This window comes from Rhizophagus irregularis, chromosome 7 (assembly GCF_026210795.1).
Source record: "Rhizophagus irregularis chromosome 7, complete sequence".
Lineage (NCBI taxonomy): Eukaryota > Fungi > Glomeromycota > Glomeromycetes > Glomerales > Glomeraceae > Rhizophagus > Rhizophagus irregularis.
The window spans coordinates 4,057,861-4,072,620 of record NC_089435.1 but is presented as its reverse complement, the minus strand read 5'-3'; the positions used below and the strand labels follow the sequence as shown (position 1 = coordinate 4,072,620).

General features: G+C 27.1%; 5 protein-coding genes across 6 annotated transcripts; all 5 read left to right on the top strand.

The window, feature by feature from the left end:
- Positions 1 to 229: 229 nt before the first annotated feature.
- On the top strand, positions 230 to 1,234 carry OCT59_027635 (uncharacterized protein; the record flags this gene model as incomplete). The annotated part of the gene is made up of 4 exons (XM_066137125.1): positions 230 to 388; positions 482 to 538; positions 969 to 1,010; positions 1,214 to 1,234. 4 exons carry the CDS (start codon positions 230 to 232, stop codon positions 1,232 to 1,234), a joined length of 279 nt encoding a protein of 92 aa, XP_065993543.1.
- Positions 1,235 to 3,419: 2,185 nt separating this feature from the next.
- On the top strand, positions 3,420 to 5,463 carry OCT59_027634 (uncharacterized protein). Its single transcript, XM_025322745.2, has 6 exons — positions 3,420 to 3,821; positions 3,896 to 4,101; positions 4,172 to 4,668; positions 4,745 to 4,926; positions 5,012 to 5,034; positions 5,119 to 5,463. Exons 1-6 carry the CDS (start codon positions 3,700 to 3,702, stop codon positions 5,181 to 5,183), a joined length of 1,095 nt encoding a protein of 364 aa, XP_025165553.2. The 5' UTR covers positions 3,420 to 3,699; the 3' UTR covers positions 5,184 to 5,463.
- A 1,437-nt stretch (positions 5,464 to 6,900) lies between these two features.
- OCT59_027633 (uncharacterized protein) lies at positions 6,901 to 8,236 on the top strand (the record flags this gene model as incomplete). The annotated part of the gene is made up of 5 exons (XM_025322744.2): positions 6,901 to 7,470; positions 7,537 to 7,594; positions 7,674 to 7,822; positions 7,981 to 8,126; positions 8,212 to 8,236. The coding sequence occupies 5 exons, from the start codon at positions 6,901 to 6,903 to the stop codon at positions 8,234 to 8,236; spliced, it is 948 nt and encodes a 315-aa protein (XP_025165552.1).
- An 845-nt stretch (positions 8,237 to 9,081) lies between these two features.
- On the top strand, positions 9,082 to 10,554 carry OCT59_027632 (uncharacterized protein; the record flags this gene model as incomplete). 2 transcript variants are annotated; one of them, XM_025322743.2, is made up of 1 exon in its annotated part: positions 9,082 to 10,554. In XM_025322743.2, one exon carries the CDS (start codon positions 9,082 to 9,084, stop codon positions 10,552 to 10,554), a length of 1,473 nt encoding a protein of 490 aa, XP_025165551.2. The 2 variants fall into 2 exon arrangements, with proteins under 2 accessions (XP_025165551.2, XP_065993542.1); XM_066137123.1 differs by having other exon boundaries at positions 9,745 to 10,554.
- A 2,417-nt stretch (positions 10,555 to 12,971) lies between these two features.
- Positions 12,972 to 13,658, top strand: OCT59_027631 (uncharacterized protein; the record flags this gene model as incomplete). Its single annotated transcript, XM_025322742.2, has 2 exons — positions 12,972 to 13,155; positions 13,231 to 13,658. The coding sequence occupies 2 exons, from the start codon at positions 12,972 to 12,974 to the stop codon at positions 13,449 to 13,451; spliced, it is 405 nt and encodes a 134-aa protein (XP_025165550.2). The 3' UTR covers positions 13,452 to 13,658.
- Between the last annotated feature and the right edge of the window lie 1,102 nt (positions 13,659 to 14,760).

The following is a 14,760-nucleotide window of genomic DNA, read 5'->3' as shown; positions in this document are numbered from 1 at the left end:
ACACAAACATATTATCCTGTTGAGACGAAAGAAGTTCACTGCACGCAACGTATGGGCGTAAGAGTGTGAATTTTCAATGGACAGTGACCTGAAAAATGGTGACGTTGGAAGGTTTTAAAAGAAGCTTTGTGAATATTTCACATTTTCGGATGGGACGGAAAACGAGCATATTGTAATAGGTAGTGTAATAGGGGGCGCTGGCTTGAAGAGAAAAATTTCGACGGGTAAAATGCGTAGAAAATTAGACCAGGCAAGTTCAAGTTCCCAGAGTGCAACGTTAGAAGCTGATATAGTAGAGATTGTGACGGAGCGTAAAGTTATTCATTTTTCTGCTGACGAGGATTTATTGAGCATTATCTGGATCGCTAACCTCAAGTTGTGGATACGTGTAAGTGCTATCAATATATTTAATTTGATATCTGGTCAGTTAATTTATGCATGACCTGTTTTTAAAGCGCAACAACCCTTTTCTTTCCCCAAGATGAAGATTCTTTTCTATTTGAAGGCTGATAGCTATTATCAATTACCATGTATTGAGGTAGAAGATCATATTCTGCACCAATCTGAGCAAGTGCGAAGTCCAATTTATTTAGATCATGTGGTGGTTCGAAAATTTCGTTGTTAAATTGACAAAAACACGCAAGCATCGAATCTGATTCTTTGAATATTACGGAACCTTCCCGATGGAATTTGAATGCATTATAAATAATCTGTGCTAAATCATCAAGATGAAGATTCTTTTCTGTTTGAAGGCTGATAGCTATGTCAATTACCATGTATTGAGATTGGAAGATAATATTCTGCACCAATCTGAGCAAGTGCGAAGTCCAATTTATTTAGATCATGTGGTGGTTTCGAAAATTTCGTTGTTAATTGACAAAACACGCAAGCTTCGAATCTGCTTCCTAGTATTCTGGCCGAGCGATTGGAATTTTTATACCGTTTCATCTATCGTTGAAGTAAAAAAGTATCGAATTGATATTTTTTGCGAATTAAATTCAATCCAATACGTAAGTTACTTTTGTTATATTCTTATATTCTTAAAAAAGAATAACCTATGATTTAAAAAAAAAAAATTTACAATATTGAAAATAATAATGAAAGTAAATAAGTAGTGGTATTTTATGAGGTCATTTTCTTAAATAAATTTTAAATAACAAAATCATTAGTATACTAACTACCCGTTAATAATACTTTTTTTTTTCTGTTATAGCATGGTCTTTTTTCTTATTGATATGACAAGAAGAAGGAATGAAGAAGAAAGAATTAACCGGGAGTTTATAATGTAAAAAGAAGGTTTAAATATTTTAATTGAATGAGTTTAAATCTTATACGTTACAAAAAGATAATTTTATTTATGATTATTCTCTTGTAATCAAATAATCAATTAATAAATAAATAGCCTTTTTTAAAAAAAAATATTTTTTTTTTATTTATTTGTGTTAAAATAAATTGAAGATGAAATATTTTTATATGAATAAAAGAATTTATAAGTATAATAGTATGATAATTTACAAATCGTGTTGAAATGACTGCTGAACATTTATCTTTATTGACCTTAAAGATTATAAGGTTGACATTATCTGTCAAATTTATTTTTCTTGACTCATTAAAACCATCTGTTGAACATCGTATAAATCGATTGCAACATTTATAGTTAGCATTCAACAATCTATCGAAACATGATAAAGTCTATCGTAAATATATCTGCAAGGGTCTTCTCTTTCATAAAAGAATTGTATTCTTGCACAGATATGTTTGAGGCAATCCAGTTAAGGTTCAATATAATGCCCAAGTGGTGATTCGATACCTCCTCTTTCCGGAAGAAATGGCAAATCTTAGTTTGGATCTCCTTCTCTTTAAATATTGGGAATTATTACATCAATTTGTCCATTTCTGCATAATTCTTTGAATCCTTTCCAAATGGTATTGGTTATCTCGACGGCTTTTATGGCGGATACTGTGGTAATGTTGATACTTAAGCGAGCTACTCATGTCCACGAAACTGGTAGATGTGTGACCTTACAAATCCTCACTCAGTTTTACTGATCACTCATTTCTTGTAGGATGTTAGAGATGGTTTTATTCCTTCCCCTAATGAATGTATTGAAAAGTAAGACTGTAATTCATCAATAACAAATAAGCGATCTAAAAAAAAAGAAATGTAAATATAAATTTAATGTATTAACAATGTACAAAGTATTATCATAATTAAGATCAATCAATTACTTGTTCCTAACCAGAATTCATCAGAAAGTTCACTGAAAAATCGCTGGTTATAATTATATATGGGGAATGAACAGGATATCCCTGCGGTTCATACGAGTTAAAAAACTGGATGAACTTCAATACTTGGTAATTAAAACTTCTTTGATGAAAATATTTTCTGAATGACCATAAGTAGTTTAAAAAACATAAAATTTAAGAGGATCCTTAGGAGGTACAGATATTATCCTGTACCCCTTTATTTGGTTTCATCCAATTTTTATGTATAAAAAGCCGAATAATTGCGAAAGTATGATCAAACTATATAAAGTAAGAGATCCTTAATTATTATCCCATTTGGAGGTATAGATTTTTATCCTGTATAAGAATTAAGGAGAAATCAAACAATACGCGTCTCAAAAAAGTAAGAAATTCTCAGGTGATCAATGTCGATCACTTTGCCAGATTGCTGCGCAGATTGAAATGTAAATATGCTGTATGCTGTAATATTTAGAAACCCCTAATGTGTGATTTTATATTAGTTAATATATAATTTCCTTTGTTTGAACATATAATAATTATAATCCCAAACCATAATAATTACAATTTACATATGAAGGAAATATTTTGATCCTTTGGGAAATTTCAATAATTACTACTTAACCGAACTCCGAAGTCCGAACTGGAGAAAAGCTAACTAAATATGAAAAAAAAATCGGATATTTCACGCAGAAATGAATAAAAAAAATTGATGCCAGATTATAACATTTAATTACATCACTTCGGGTTTGTAGGATTTGTATAAAATGATTTACTACTATATTTCCAGCCAATCATTTAGAATTTCCCATTAAATTACCTAAAAATATATGACAAGAGTGTTCCCGATTTTTATTAATAAAGTTTGTATGATAAGTAGTAAAAAGTTAAGTAGTCGTTCAAATGATTAATATTTGTATTACAATTATTTAACGCCATTTTATTATTATTATTATTATTATTATTATTATTTTTATTATTATTATTATTATTTTTAATGTCTTCTAATTTCAGATCGCTTTTCTAAAAGATTATTATCAGTTATCAGTTTTACACCTGTTACACCAATTTGGGATAGTAATATTTAATTTTTTCTTTGTTAGTTTTATTAGGAAATTATGTATTAACAAAAATTTGGTAGAAATATGGATATGATTTTTCTTCAATGGTTTTCCGAAAATTTAACATAATTACCAACCGAATGTTTATATGAATTATTGATGAGAAGAAATGTTTGTTTGTCAAATTTCCATAAATCGGTAATCAATTTAATACGTACTAATATTTTTTCTATTTACATAATGATCCGTTGATGATTATTTATATATTATTTATATTTTATTTGTGAAAAGGGTTTATCCAATAAGAATTTATTTTATTTTATTTTTTTTACAATAATTAATAATTAATATAAATTTATCTTTAACAAGATAATATCATATCAGCATATCAGATATGAGTAAATGGACGATATATAAGTTCCTGTCAATAAATTTTTCTTTTTTTTTTCCCACAAAAACGTTTGAAATGATTCAAATGAATGTAACTACAAATGGAATTAATCATAGACAATGCCCGTAAGTTAAAAAAAGATCTCAGCGCGTAATATTCGCGATATGTTAAATATATAATTAATCTTATCTTATATTAGGTGGGCGCTTACCATAGAAAATTGTAATGGGGTTCAAATGTTCCGAACTTTTTTGATAATTGGAGCAATATTATATTTAATGTTAACATTAATATTATTGACTTATTATATATACAATTCAATTAAACAAAATGAAAAATTTTATAAAATAATATCTTGGACATCTTTAAATTATATGAAATTTTGGTCAATAATTTATTTTTCAAGTGAGTCATTTAAAAAAAATTATTTTTTTTTTATCCAGAGATAAATTAGAAATTCTAACTTTTCTTATAGTGCGATGTTTTCATTGTATAACCATTATTTTTAATTTATTTGGAGATAATATAATATTTCGAGATACATTCTTTTTAATATCATGGATACCAGGACATCTTTTAGTATATATACATATAGTAAGCATATTTAGAATTCTACCAAGTTTATTATTTAATCAATTTACAGAAACAACATCAAGAATGAAAACAATTTGGATCCCAAAAGGAGAAAAACAAATTACAATTATATTTTGGGCATTTTGTATTATCACAGTATTAAGTTTAACAACAACTAGTTTTATAGCAGCATTTATTAGAAGAAGTGAAGGATTTACGAAGAAATGGTTTTTTGCATTTTCAACTCACGTATTTTTTCAATGGTTATATTGTCTTATAAATGGATTCTTATTTTTATATTATGGTAGAATATTAGTTAAACAAACCAAAAAAAGTATTAAATTAACTGACATTAATAATGACAAAGGAAGAGAAAACTTTAGAGTATTTATTAGAAAGGTAATTAATGATATGATATATATATATATAATATATCTAATATATGATTAATTTATCTATTTTTTTTTTACATTAGATGAAAATGTATAATTTTGTTTGTAGTGCCATCTGTTTTTTTACAGCAATTATTGTCCTTCCATCAACGACATTATTAATGTATTTGGGACTTGATAATTTAATAGATATAATGTTTTGTATTGCTGTTAATATAATTTTTCCAATTTTATTCGGAATGTTATCTTATTCAATTATAACATCGTAAGTATTAATAATTAATTTAATTATTTATATTAAGAAAGAAAATTTCACTAATAATTTGTTTTATATTAATTATATTATTAAGCGAAACACAAAAAAATAATACGGGTAAAATTTGTTTTTGTTTTTGTTTTTTGTTTTTTTTTTTTTTCATTAAAAATGTCATAATAATTTGTATAATTTTATATATAGATGAACCATCTTTTACTCATCAATATTCTACTTATATGCAAACAAATAGTTTCAGTAATGTTTGAAAGTCTTTTTTAATTAATTAAATTCACATGATTTGGATCATATGTACATCATAACTTTATATGAATCATATGATGTCCAAATTTAGTTGGACTGGAATCGTTGCGATCATTTGCCCGAAACCAAACCGGAATAAATATTCGTCCGTCAATAATATTTTCCCCAATTTTTTTTTGTTTGCATAGTATTTACATCTGAAATATTTATAATGCGGAAAAACTTTCAAATGTTAAAACAATAACGTAATTTTACTTTAATAAATGGTAATTACAAGTTAAAAATATTTTCTTTGACCAATAAAATCATTGAATTAATAAATAAATAAATATCTTTGACCCGTAAAATTATTGAATCAATAAATAAATAAAAATTGGAAAATCAATATTACGCAATTTCATATATTAAACGGTTTGTATCCCGACTAAATGTTAATTGATTCGTATATATATATGTGTATGTATATAAATTTTATTATAATATTTAATATTTTAGTATTATCGTTATTAAATTTATTGTTTAAAAAAAATATATATATATATATATATATATTTTTTATATTCCGAAATTTATTATGATTTGTTTTATTAATAATCACATGGATACGAAAAGTGAACGAAAAAAAAAGAATCGCTCAATCTTTTGTCGCACAACAATCAAATTCGTGATTACAAGTTTAAAAAGTCATTCTAAATTTATTTTTTTAATAGTGATTTCATGAGTAATTTGATGATATAATCAATCCAATAATCATTTATAATCAAATAATATTATACGCATTTATATTAGTATTACAACTGATCATCATTTTACCGTATTAAATAAATAATTTTAAATAATTCGTCTGTCGATCAAAAGAAAATAAATCGTTGTGAATCGATAAATAAGGAAAAATTCGTTTCGAAATGCCGAAAATACTTATGCATTTATTGTTGAAAAGCAGCAGGCTTAAATGAATTATGCAAGTATATCATCATCATACTTTAAAAACGTTTACAGGACGGGAATTTTAATCATTCTTAGTAATGCGTAATTCTGAAATTTCTTTTTGACTTTTTTTAATTGTTTACTTAAAAGTACCAAATAACTTCGTTCAAAATATATGAGGTATTTAATATACTTAATATACTTGATATATGTAAATTGTATAACATATGTAACATTCCTCTAAATGTTAATATTATTTGATTTTCACTGGTGTACTAGAACTGGGGTACTTTTTGGTACTTTTTTGATCGTCCATTTTAACTCCGAATATCTGGGTTTAACTATTGATTATCAAAATTCCCGATTTTTAATACCATTATAATTTTATTAATTCACATGAAAAGATTTAAATTCTTATAACTTCTAGAATTTCATTCAATTCACACACGGACCATAACGTATATTACTTATATTAAAATCTCGTGGTTTGCTTATCAAAAAAAAAAAAAATCCCTAACTTCAGACAAAGAAATTTTATTGTATAAATCAAAAATTAATTATATAAATTAATTGTTTATTTTATATATATATATATATATATTTTAAAAAAAATTCTATTTTTCCGAAAATATATAAAAATGACGAATGTTTGCATTAGAATTTTTTTTTTAAAAAAAAAATAAATTTTTTAAAAAATTATAATCACTATTATTATAAAAAAATTATTTTATTATTTTGTTTTTTTTTTATTTGTTTTTTTTTTATTTCATTGATTTATTATATTTTTTTAAAAAAATGGAGAGAAATTTAAGTAAAAGTGATATTAAATTTCATCCACTTAATGCGACCAATTGGAAAGAAGATATTGATGAATCAATCCTTGAAAATTATAGATTTGCTGGAGGTCGAAGATTTCATAATGTAGAAGGTGTACCATATTTTTTAGCAAATGATGAGGAAGAAATCTCGAGATTACAAATGCATCATTATCTTTATAGGTACATATGGCAAAGTATATATTCCTCTCCAATGCATGATAAACTTGCTTTAGGAAATCTTAAAGTATTAGATTCAGGTTGTGGCCCAGGAGCGTGGATATTAGATATGGCCAATTCTTATAAAGAATCTATTTTTGTTGGTGTTGATTTATCTCCAACAATGTTTCCTTCTGCCCAAAATAAAAATACTCCTGATAATGTAGCATTCTTGGAAAGAAATATTATTGAAGGTTTTCCTTTTCCAAATGATACTTTTGATTTCGTACACCAGGGTTTCATGAATTTTGCCTTTACTAAAAATCAGTGGCAAGACGTTATTTTTGACATAGTCAGAATAACTAAACCTGGTGGTTGGATCGAATTTACGGTATGTTTATATTGTTTATATACACTTTAAAAACATTTGAAACTTATATAATTTTTTTTTTTTTAGGAAACTGATATTGAAACATATTTTGCTGGACCTCTTACTAAGAAATTTATGAAATCATGTAGGTTTATTTTTAATATTAATATAATTTATTATTAACTTTTTTTAATTAAAAGATTTATTTTTTAAATAATAAATAGTTCATGGTCTTTTGAATGCACGTGGCCTTGATCCGTTTATTGCTTCTCGTATTGAAAGCTACTTACAATCTACTAATCAAGTTATCGATATCCATGTTGAACATAAATCAACTCCCTTAGGTTCACACGGAAAAAAATTAGGAGAATTGGTAAGTTTTTTTTTTAAAACGTCTCATGGTATCCAGTAACAAACATGGATCACGTGATCAATCGTGCCGACCGATAATATCTGGTAATTCCGGCCAGCACGATCCCTTCAATAGAGTTATTCAAATCTTTAATTAATATTGTTTTTTATGTCATGTAGCTTTGTTGTAATGAATGGACATCTATATCTCATGCTAAAGCATATATATGTAAATTTGTGGGTATTCCGATTGAAGAATATGACGATTTTGTAGAAAAAATTAAAAAGGAATATGATGAAAACAAATCTTATTGCAAGTCATATAGGTACGTATGTTCAATGAATATGTACATGTTTCATTTACATACTACTTTCTCTCCTAACATTTTTTTTTTCTGAAATTGTTTTTAGAATTTATGGAAGAAAAAAATATTAAAAAAAAAATTGGAACTTTTCTTTTTTAAAAAAGAATTATAAAAAAATTTCAAGAAAAAAATTATGAATAAGTTAAGTAAGAAATTTAAAAAATATTTATAAGCAAAAAAAAAAAATATTTATATATATAACGGTCATACAACCATAATTATAGTATGATTTATTTATATATATATTATTTTTTTATACTGTAAGCCTCTTTTTTTATAAAATAATATAGAGATTATATTCGAAACAAAAGTTAGATATTAGGGTTTTTTTTTTATGTTATAAGGGTTAATTATAGCGATTTTAATCATTTTAAACAATATCGGGAGAATCAACTTTTTTTTTTATCAAGTACTATATATAGATTTCTTTATAAAATGAATAAAAAGGGAATATGAGATATTTTACAGAGTATAATCACATGATTGTAGTTGGTTTTTAATTAATATGACACAGATTTTCTCATTCTAGTTCATTTTACGCAATTAATATCGTTTGTGGCTATGTTTGTGTCAATATTTTTTTTTTCTGCCCTTTTTAAGATCTGCGTTCACCTTCTTCCTTCTTTAAGATCTGGTTCACCTTCTTTCTTCTTTAAAATCTGGTTCGTCTTCTTCCTTCTTTAAGATCTGGTTCACCTTCTTTCTTCTTTAAAATCTGGTTCGTCTTCTTCCTTCTTTAAGATCTGGTTCACCTTCTTTCTTCTTTAAAATCTGGTTCGTCTTCTTCCTTCTTTAAGATCTGGTTCACCTTCTTTCTTCTTTAAAATCTGGTTCGTCTTCTTCCTTCTTTAAGATCTGGTTTAAAAAAAAACCATCAAAGTAAAAAAGGGTTAAAATCACATTTATTAAAACCTCCATGTCACAAAATCTTCCTGTTGAAATTCTTTGTGATATATTAAACAATTTGGTATTTCAAGATGATATAAGATCTTTTAAGACACTATTTTCTTGTTTGTTCGTTAACAGGTTATGGTGTCAAATAACTGTACCTACCTTATGGAGAAATCCTTGGAACTTTAAAATTTGGAGTAATAAGAATTCTAAATATCGATACAGAGCAATGTTTAATATATTAATTCTATTCTTACCGGATAATTCTATAGAATACTTAAAAGAATGTGGTATTGAAATACAACCAAAGTATTCATTTAGATCCAACACTCGTCAAACTAAAGGTTACACTTTATTCAATTATCCAAGTTTTTGTAAAAATCTATCAATTTATCATATTAATAAAATGATAGATTTTCAAAATCGATTTAAAGATCATAAAATCTTTATTATCAAAGAAATTTTGAAATTATTCATATATGAATCACCACGCATTTTATATATGCATATTGAAGACATTCAACATGATATAACTGGATTATTTAGTAATTGTAAACCTTTTTCACAAATTACTGAATTGATTATTGGTGCAAATATAGATCCATTAATTTTGAATCAATTATCACAATTATGTCAAAATATTAAGAGACTCAAATTAATTGAAGTTACTATTAATCCAAATCAAGAAATGGTTAATTTAGTAAAAGTTCAAAATAATCTTAATTATTTGAACTTTATTTCTGAAAAGACTAGTAGAAAAAAAAACAATCAACACATAGTTTCTTTTATAAATGTATTGAAATTGAAATCACAATCTATTATTTCACTTAATTTTGAAAATGAACTTGCAATTATTTTGAATATATTACCTTATTTTACTCAAAATTTAAGAGAATTAAAATTTAAAGTGGATAATAGACATCAACTTTTGGATAGATTTCATTTAGAATTGAAATCAATCAAATTTGAACAATTAGAAATTTTGGAATGTAATTTACCTTTTAAGGTATTTGCAGAAGTAATAGAAAAATCTGGTAGTGAATTAAAAAAAATTGTTCATATAAAAGGTTGTTATAATTCTAAAGAAGTTGGATTTTTAGTTAATACTATCTCTTATAATTGTTTTAAATTGGAATATTTATATATTGAAATTATAGATACTAATGATTTATTAAAACTTTTAAATTCTTGTCAAAATTTAAAAGAATTAAATTTAAATTTATTATATTTTAATTCTAGAGATCAATCACAATTACTTCTTTTTTTTGAAATTTTGGCAAAAAATTCACCTCAAAGTTTATATAAATTACAATTAAATATTAATATAACTTCTGAATTACTTGAGAAATTTCTTAATATATGGCAAAAAAGACCAAATATGAAATCATTAAATTTAAATGTTATCAATTATCATTATGATAATGAAAAAAAGAAAATTGTACAAAAATTCACAGCAAATGGAGTATTAAGTAATTTTAAATATAATAAAAATATATAATTAAATAATTTCATTAAATATAATTTTTATATTTTATTATTATTTAAAAAAAATTTATAATAAAGTGAAAATTATAAAAAAAGGCAAAAAAAAAAAGATTTGTTTATATAAATTATAATTAAAATAAAATATAATAAAGAATTAAATTAATATATAAAAATTTTGAATAACTTTTGATCTAGCAATCAGATTTTGATGATCTTTTTTATTTTAATCAGAACAATTAAAAAATTTAAAAAAATTATCAAAATTGGATTACTAGATCCCAAGATAATAATTTTTGGAAGTTAAATCAAATTCAAGTTAAGTTTGAATTGAATCAAATTTCAAAGAAAAATTTAATTCATACAGAATATTAACATAATTACATAAAGTTACAGATGATTTGTGGTGTATTACTTATTACATCATATACATTTTAACGAAAATTGAAAATGTGCTAATTTATGTCATACTCATACACACCTACATGCATTATAATAGATTTTGATAATAATTAATATCACAATGCAATTCAAATAAAAATCTTCCTGAGAAATAGGAGTGGGCCAGTATATTACCTTATCTAATTGTCATCTTAACTGATATTTCTTAGCTTCTATCCATTATCTAGGAAAATAATAAACATATTCCTTATATAATGGGATTACTTTGGCTGGATTAATTATTCCAATATATTCTGAGTAACTTTTTCTAAATAAAGCATAAAACTCATTGCAAGCTATATCATACTCTTCTTATATCTCAGGATTAATTAGCATCTGATTATATGTAAGTATACCTAAGAATTTCTTTCTATCAGGAGTATCATCATTCCTCATTATCTTCCAAACTTATTTTGCCAAAGATTCAGGTCTCTTTTTGTAATTCCTGTAAGCTCGCTGGATAACAGTTGCATAAAAATCTTTAAAGCCATATTTATAGTAGTATTTAGGAATCAAGAATCCCCAAGATCGTTTTATTGATCTTTCCTCCTTTTTTCTTATATTCTCGAAAAAAAAAATAACCTAACAGGAAAGACTATCTCCTGCAGATCAATAGACATACGGTGTACCACACATACATGCATTGTGACAAAAAAAAAGTTATAGGCCAATGACGCACATTTGTCCCTATGTCACTATGTGGATCACAGGACGGGTCTGTGAGTATATGCTTAGTGCCTCCGAGATTTTATCCCGAACAAACATGAGAAAAATGCGAAAGAGCGTCTAGTTGCAATGTAGGACCTATGACCTATCCTATTGGGCTCTTGTATTTAGGAATCAAAATGTCAGAAATATAAGCCTTAACTTCCGCAGTAATTCTCAAATTTACTTTTTTTTATTTTTGTGTTTATTTCGTGGTACACCGTACTTTAATACATAATATAAACTATTGTCAAGTTTATGCGATATAAAATAAACTGCCTATTACTAGGGAGCCAGCCACCACAGGAATTCTCAAATTTACTTTATTTTATGTGAAGTTGGCAAGAATTCTCAAATTTACTTCGGCAACGTACCGATATATTGTATTCTCTGTTACAGCAACTGGAAATGAGACGCTCGCGTTGGAGGGTGAAGTTATAAAGTACAATACGGCTGAACTTATCGACTTCTTTGCGGGGAGAGGACATAAGGTGATACGGCTCTCAAAATTTTAGATAAGCAAGAGTTTATCGGTTATGCTTTTTTCGACCTGTCTCAGGAAGAGCTTGAATTCTTGGAGGACCGGCAAAAGCACCCGTGAAGTTCGCCAAGGAGTGTAGGGAGAAAAGAAAGGACGTTCTCAACCTACTGCAGTTAAAGGAGGTGTTGATGAAATATGTCATTAACTCAAATAGTATGGACTATTTTCTCTACAAACCCACGAAATTCAAGACTCCAATAAGCACTTTGAGTAGGATATTTTGTTCAGGGTAAAACATTACGGGTCATTGGTTGTGGATAGTTTGGAATCTAAGCGTAATGAATACGTTTCGACATACTTCATACGGGCATACGGCCCTTCATTGTCACGAGAGACGTCACGGGTAAGGAATTCAGTATGAGACCTGAATACGAAATAAATGTTGCGGGCGAATCAATTACGCAATCAAGGTAACTTTTTCTTCACTAAAGCTAGAAAAAACCCATGATATTATTGTTAATGGCATATTTTCTTTTCTTTTTACAGTATGTGAATGGGCGGGCAGGAGGCCAAAATCTTGTTCGTGTCACAGATGACAAGGTCCAGCGTAGCATACTTGTAGGTTTCGCTCAGGTAATATATTGCTTTGTATTACTTTTCGTTTTGTATTACTGATGAATGTCTCGGATCAGTTTAACTCAATTTCACATATTTTTACCAATTTTGAATGAATTAGCTTGTTGATCATTTCCCTTTCTCTTATTTCTCCTTCATCACTGTAGACCTCTCTCTCATCTCATTCACAAATGTCAAAAATCCTCGAAAAGACTGGCGGGTGTTGGAACGATGTAGATTCAGAGAGTATTGGGCCAGAAAACAAAGTTTCCCTTTATTATTTGAAAAGGAAAGGAGAATTGTTTCGCAACATTCCAAAACATATTTGGAATGAGGAAGTTAAAAATGCAGAGAATTTAATGTTAGTTGAAAGTGGTGAGTATTTCTCAATCCAACATACATGATTGTATGAATATTTATATGACTCTAATATTTCTAAATATACTACAGATAGCACAAAAACTATGTGCTTTAATGAAGAAGTCCGTGACGCTACGGATGACCTTTGTGACATTTTGTCACATTGGAACACTTTCCTTTTGGAACAATACAATGATGAGTTACTTGAAAATGATCGTTTCGAAAATATTAAAGATCTGCTGAATAGCAATGATCAAACTGTATGGAAAAGGATTGAAGAAAAGGCTCGAGATTTAGGTGGGGTAACATGAGATGAAATACTTGAGATGGGCTCCTACAAACTAGCTCGAAATCGTGGGGAAAAGGTTAAAGAAGATCATTGCACTCGAACAATTAGATACAGCTAGTGATTACATGTCACTAACATGCAAGCGAGGATTAGAAAAATGTATTGACATTGTTAATCATTGATTTTATTTTCTGCTAATGTAAATAAAAAGCTAGTTACATATATAGTTAATGTTTGTATATTTGTTCTTTTCTGTATATTAATTGATATAAACGCAAAAAATTTTACCAGGAACATATAAAGATAGAGTTAAAGATCAAAGTCTTCAAGTCCATACTGTGCTATTAGTCTTTCAGCATATTCCCGATCGCAACGTTTAAAAAGTGCTTTACATATAAGATAATCTTCATTTTCATCCTCAGAAGTATCACCTTTATTTTTTTAAAGATAAAACACACATTAGATAATTCATGATATAATTAAAATTTTCGTTTCACAGTTTTTTATGAGGTAGAAAGCAGTAATCATCTTGGAAAGAATACCTTCTTCCTGTCCCGTCATATCATCTGTGTCCGTAAAGTCTAAAACTCTCTCCCGATGGATAAAAATTAGGTGTCGTTCTAGTTTATCAAAGGATCTAAATCGACGTGAACTATCGCAAATTGGGCACTAAACGTGAAAGAAATTAAAGTCAATTTAAAGTAGCAGGCAAAACCAATTTTTGTGCCTACCTTAAATGGCATCTGTTTAGTGTGTTTACGCAAATGTTCTGCAAGAAATAATAATAGATTATTACGATTTATTACAGAGTCAGAAAGTACTTAGGTACTTAGCATATTATTTATACCTTTTAATTGAGGAATATCATTACATCGATTTTTACAATTCTCCCATGGGCATTGATAAAATTTGCGCCCTCGATAAAACGCTCTGCGTAAGAACAGATCAGAAAGTAAAAACCTAATGACTCTCAAGTAATAGTTAGTTTACCTTAAATTGGCCAAATCGTGATCATTGTAGACATGAAGCTGGAGCTCCTTTTGAGTGAAAAAGCGTAGTGGTTTAGAATGAGCATCGGAACATTTGCAGATAAATGGTGCTATGGAAGCAGGCATGATAATGTGGAATATGGTGATATGATCTCTAAGAAGAAAATATTATTTATGGATCAGATTACATAAATCTTAAGGCTATTATGTAATGTTGATGCAACGAAAAAGCATGACATAAAACATATATATTAACCTATTAATCGAAAATTTCATTTTGCTATATATGGTAGTAAATAAATAAGCATAGAGCATGGAACCGGATTGGATAACCCAATTCGA

What these genes read in the sequence shown, in the direction of transcription:
- OCT59_027634 (XM_025322745.2), top strand. Translation starts at nt 3,700, where the DNA reads ATGAGTAAATGGACGATATATAAGTTCCTGTCAATAAATTTTTCTTTT. An exon ending in GTCAATAATTTATTTTTCAA is followed by an intron (nt 4,102 to 4,171) that starts GTGAGTCATTTA and finishes CTTTTCTTATAG; the next exon opens with TGCGATGTTTTCATTGTATA. An exon ending in TCTTATTCAATTATAACATC is followed by an intron (nt 4,927 to 5,011) that starts GTAAGTATTAAT and finishes TATATTATTAAG; the next exon opens with CGAAACACAAAAAAATAATA.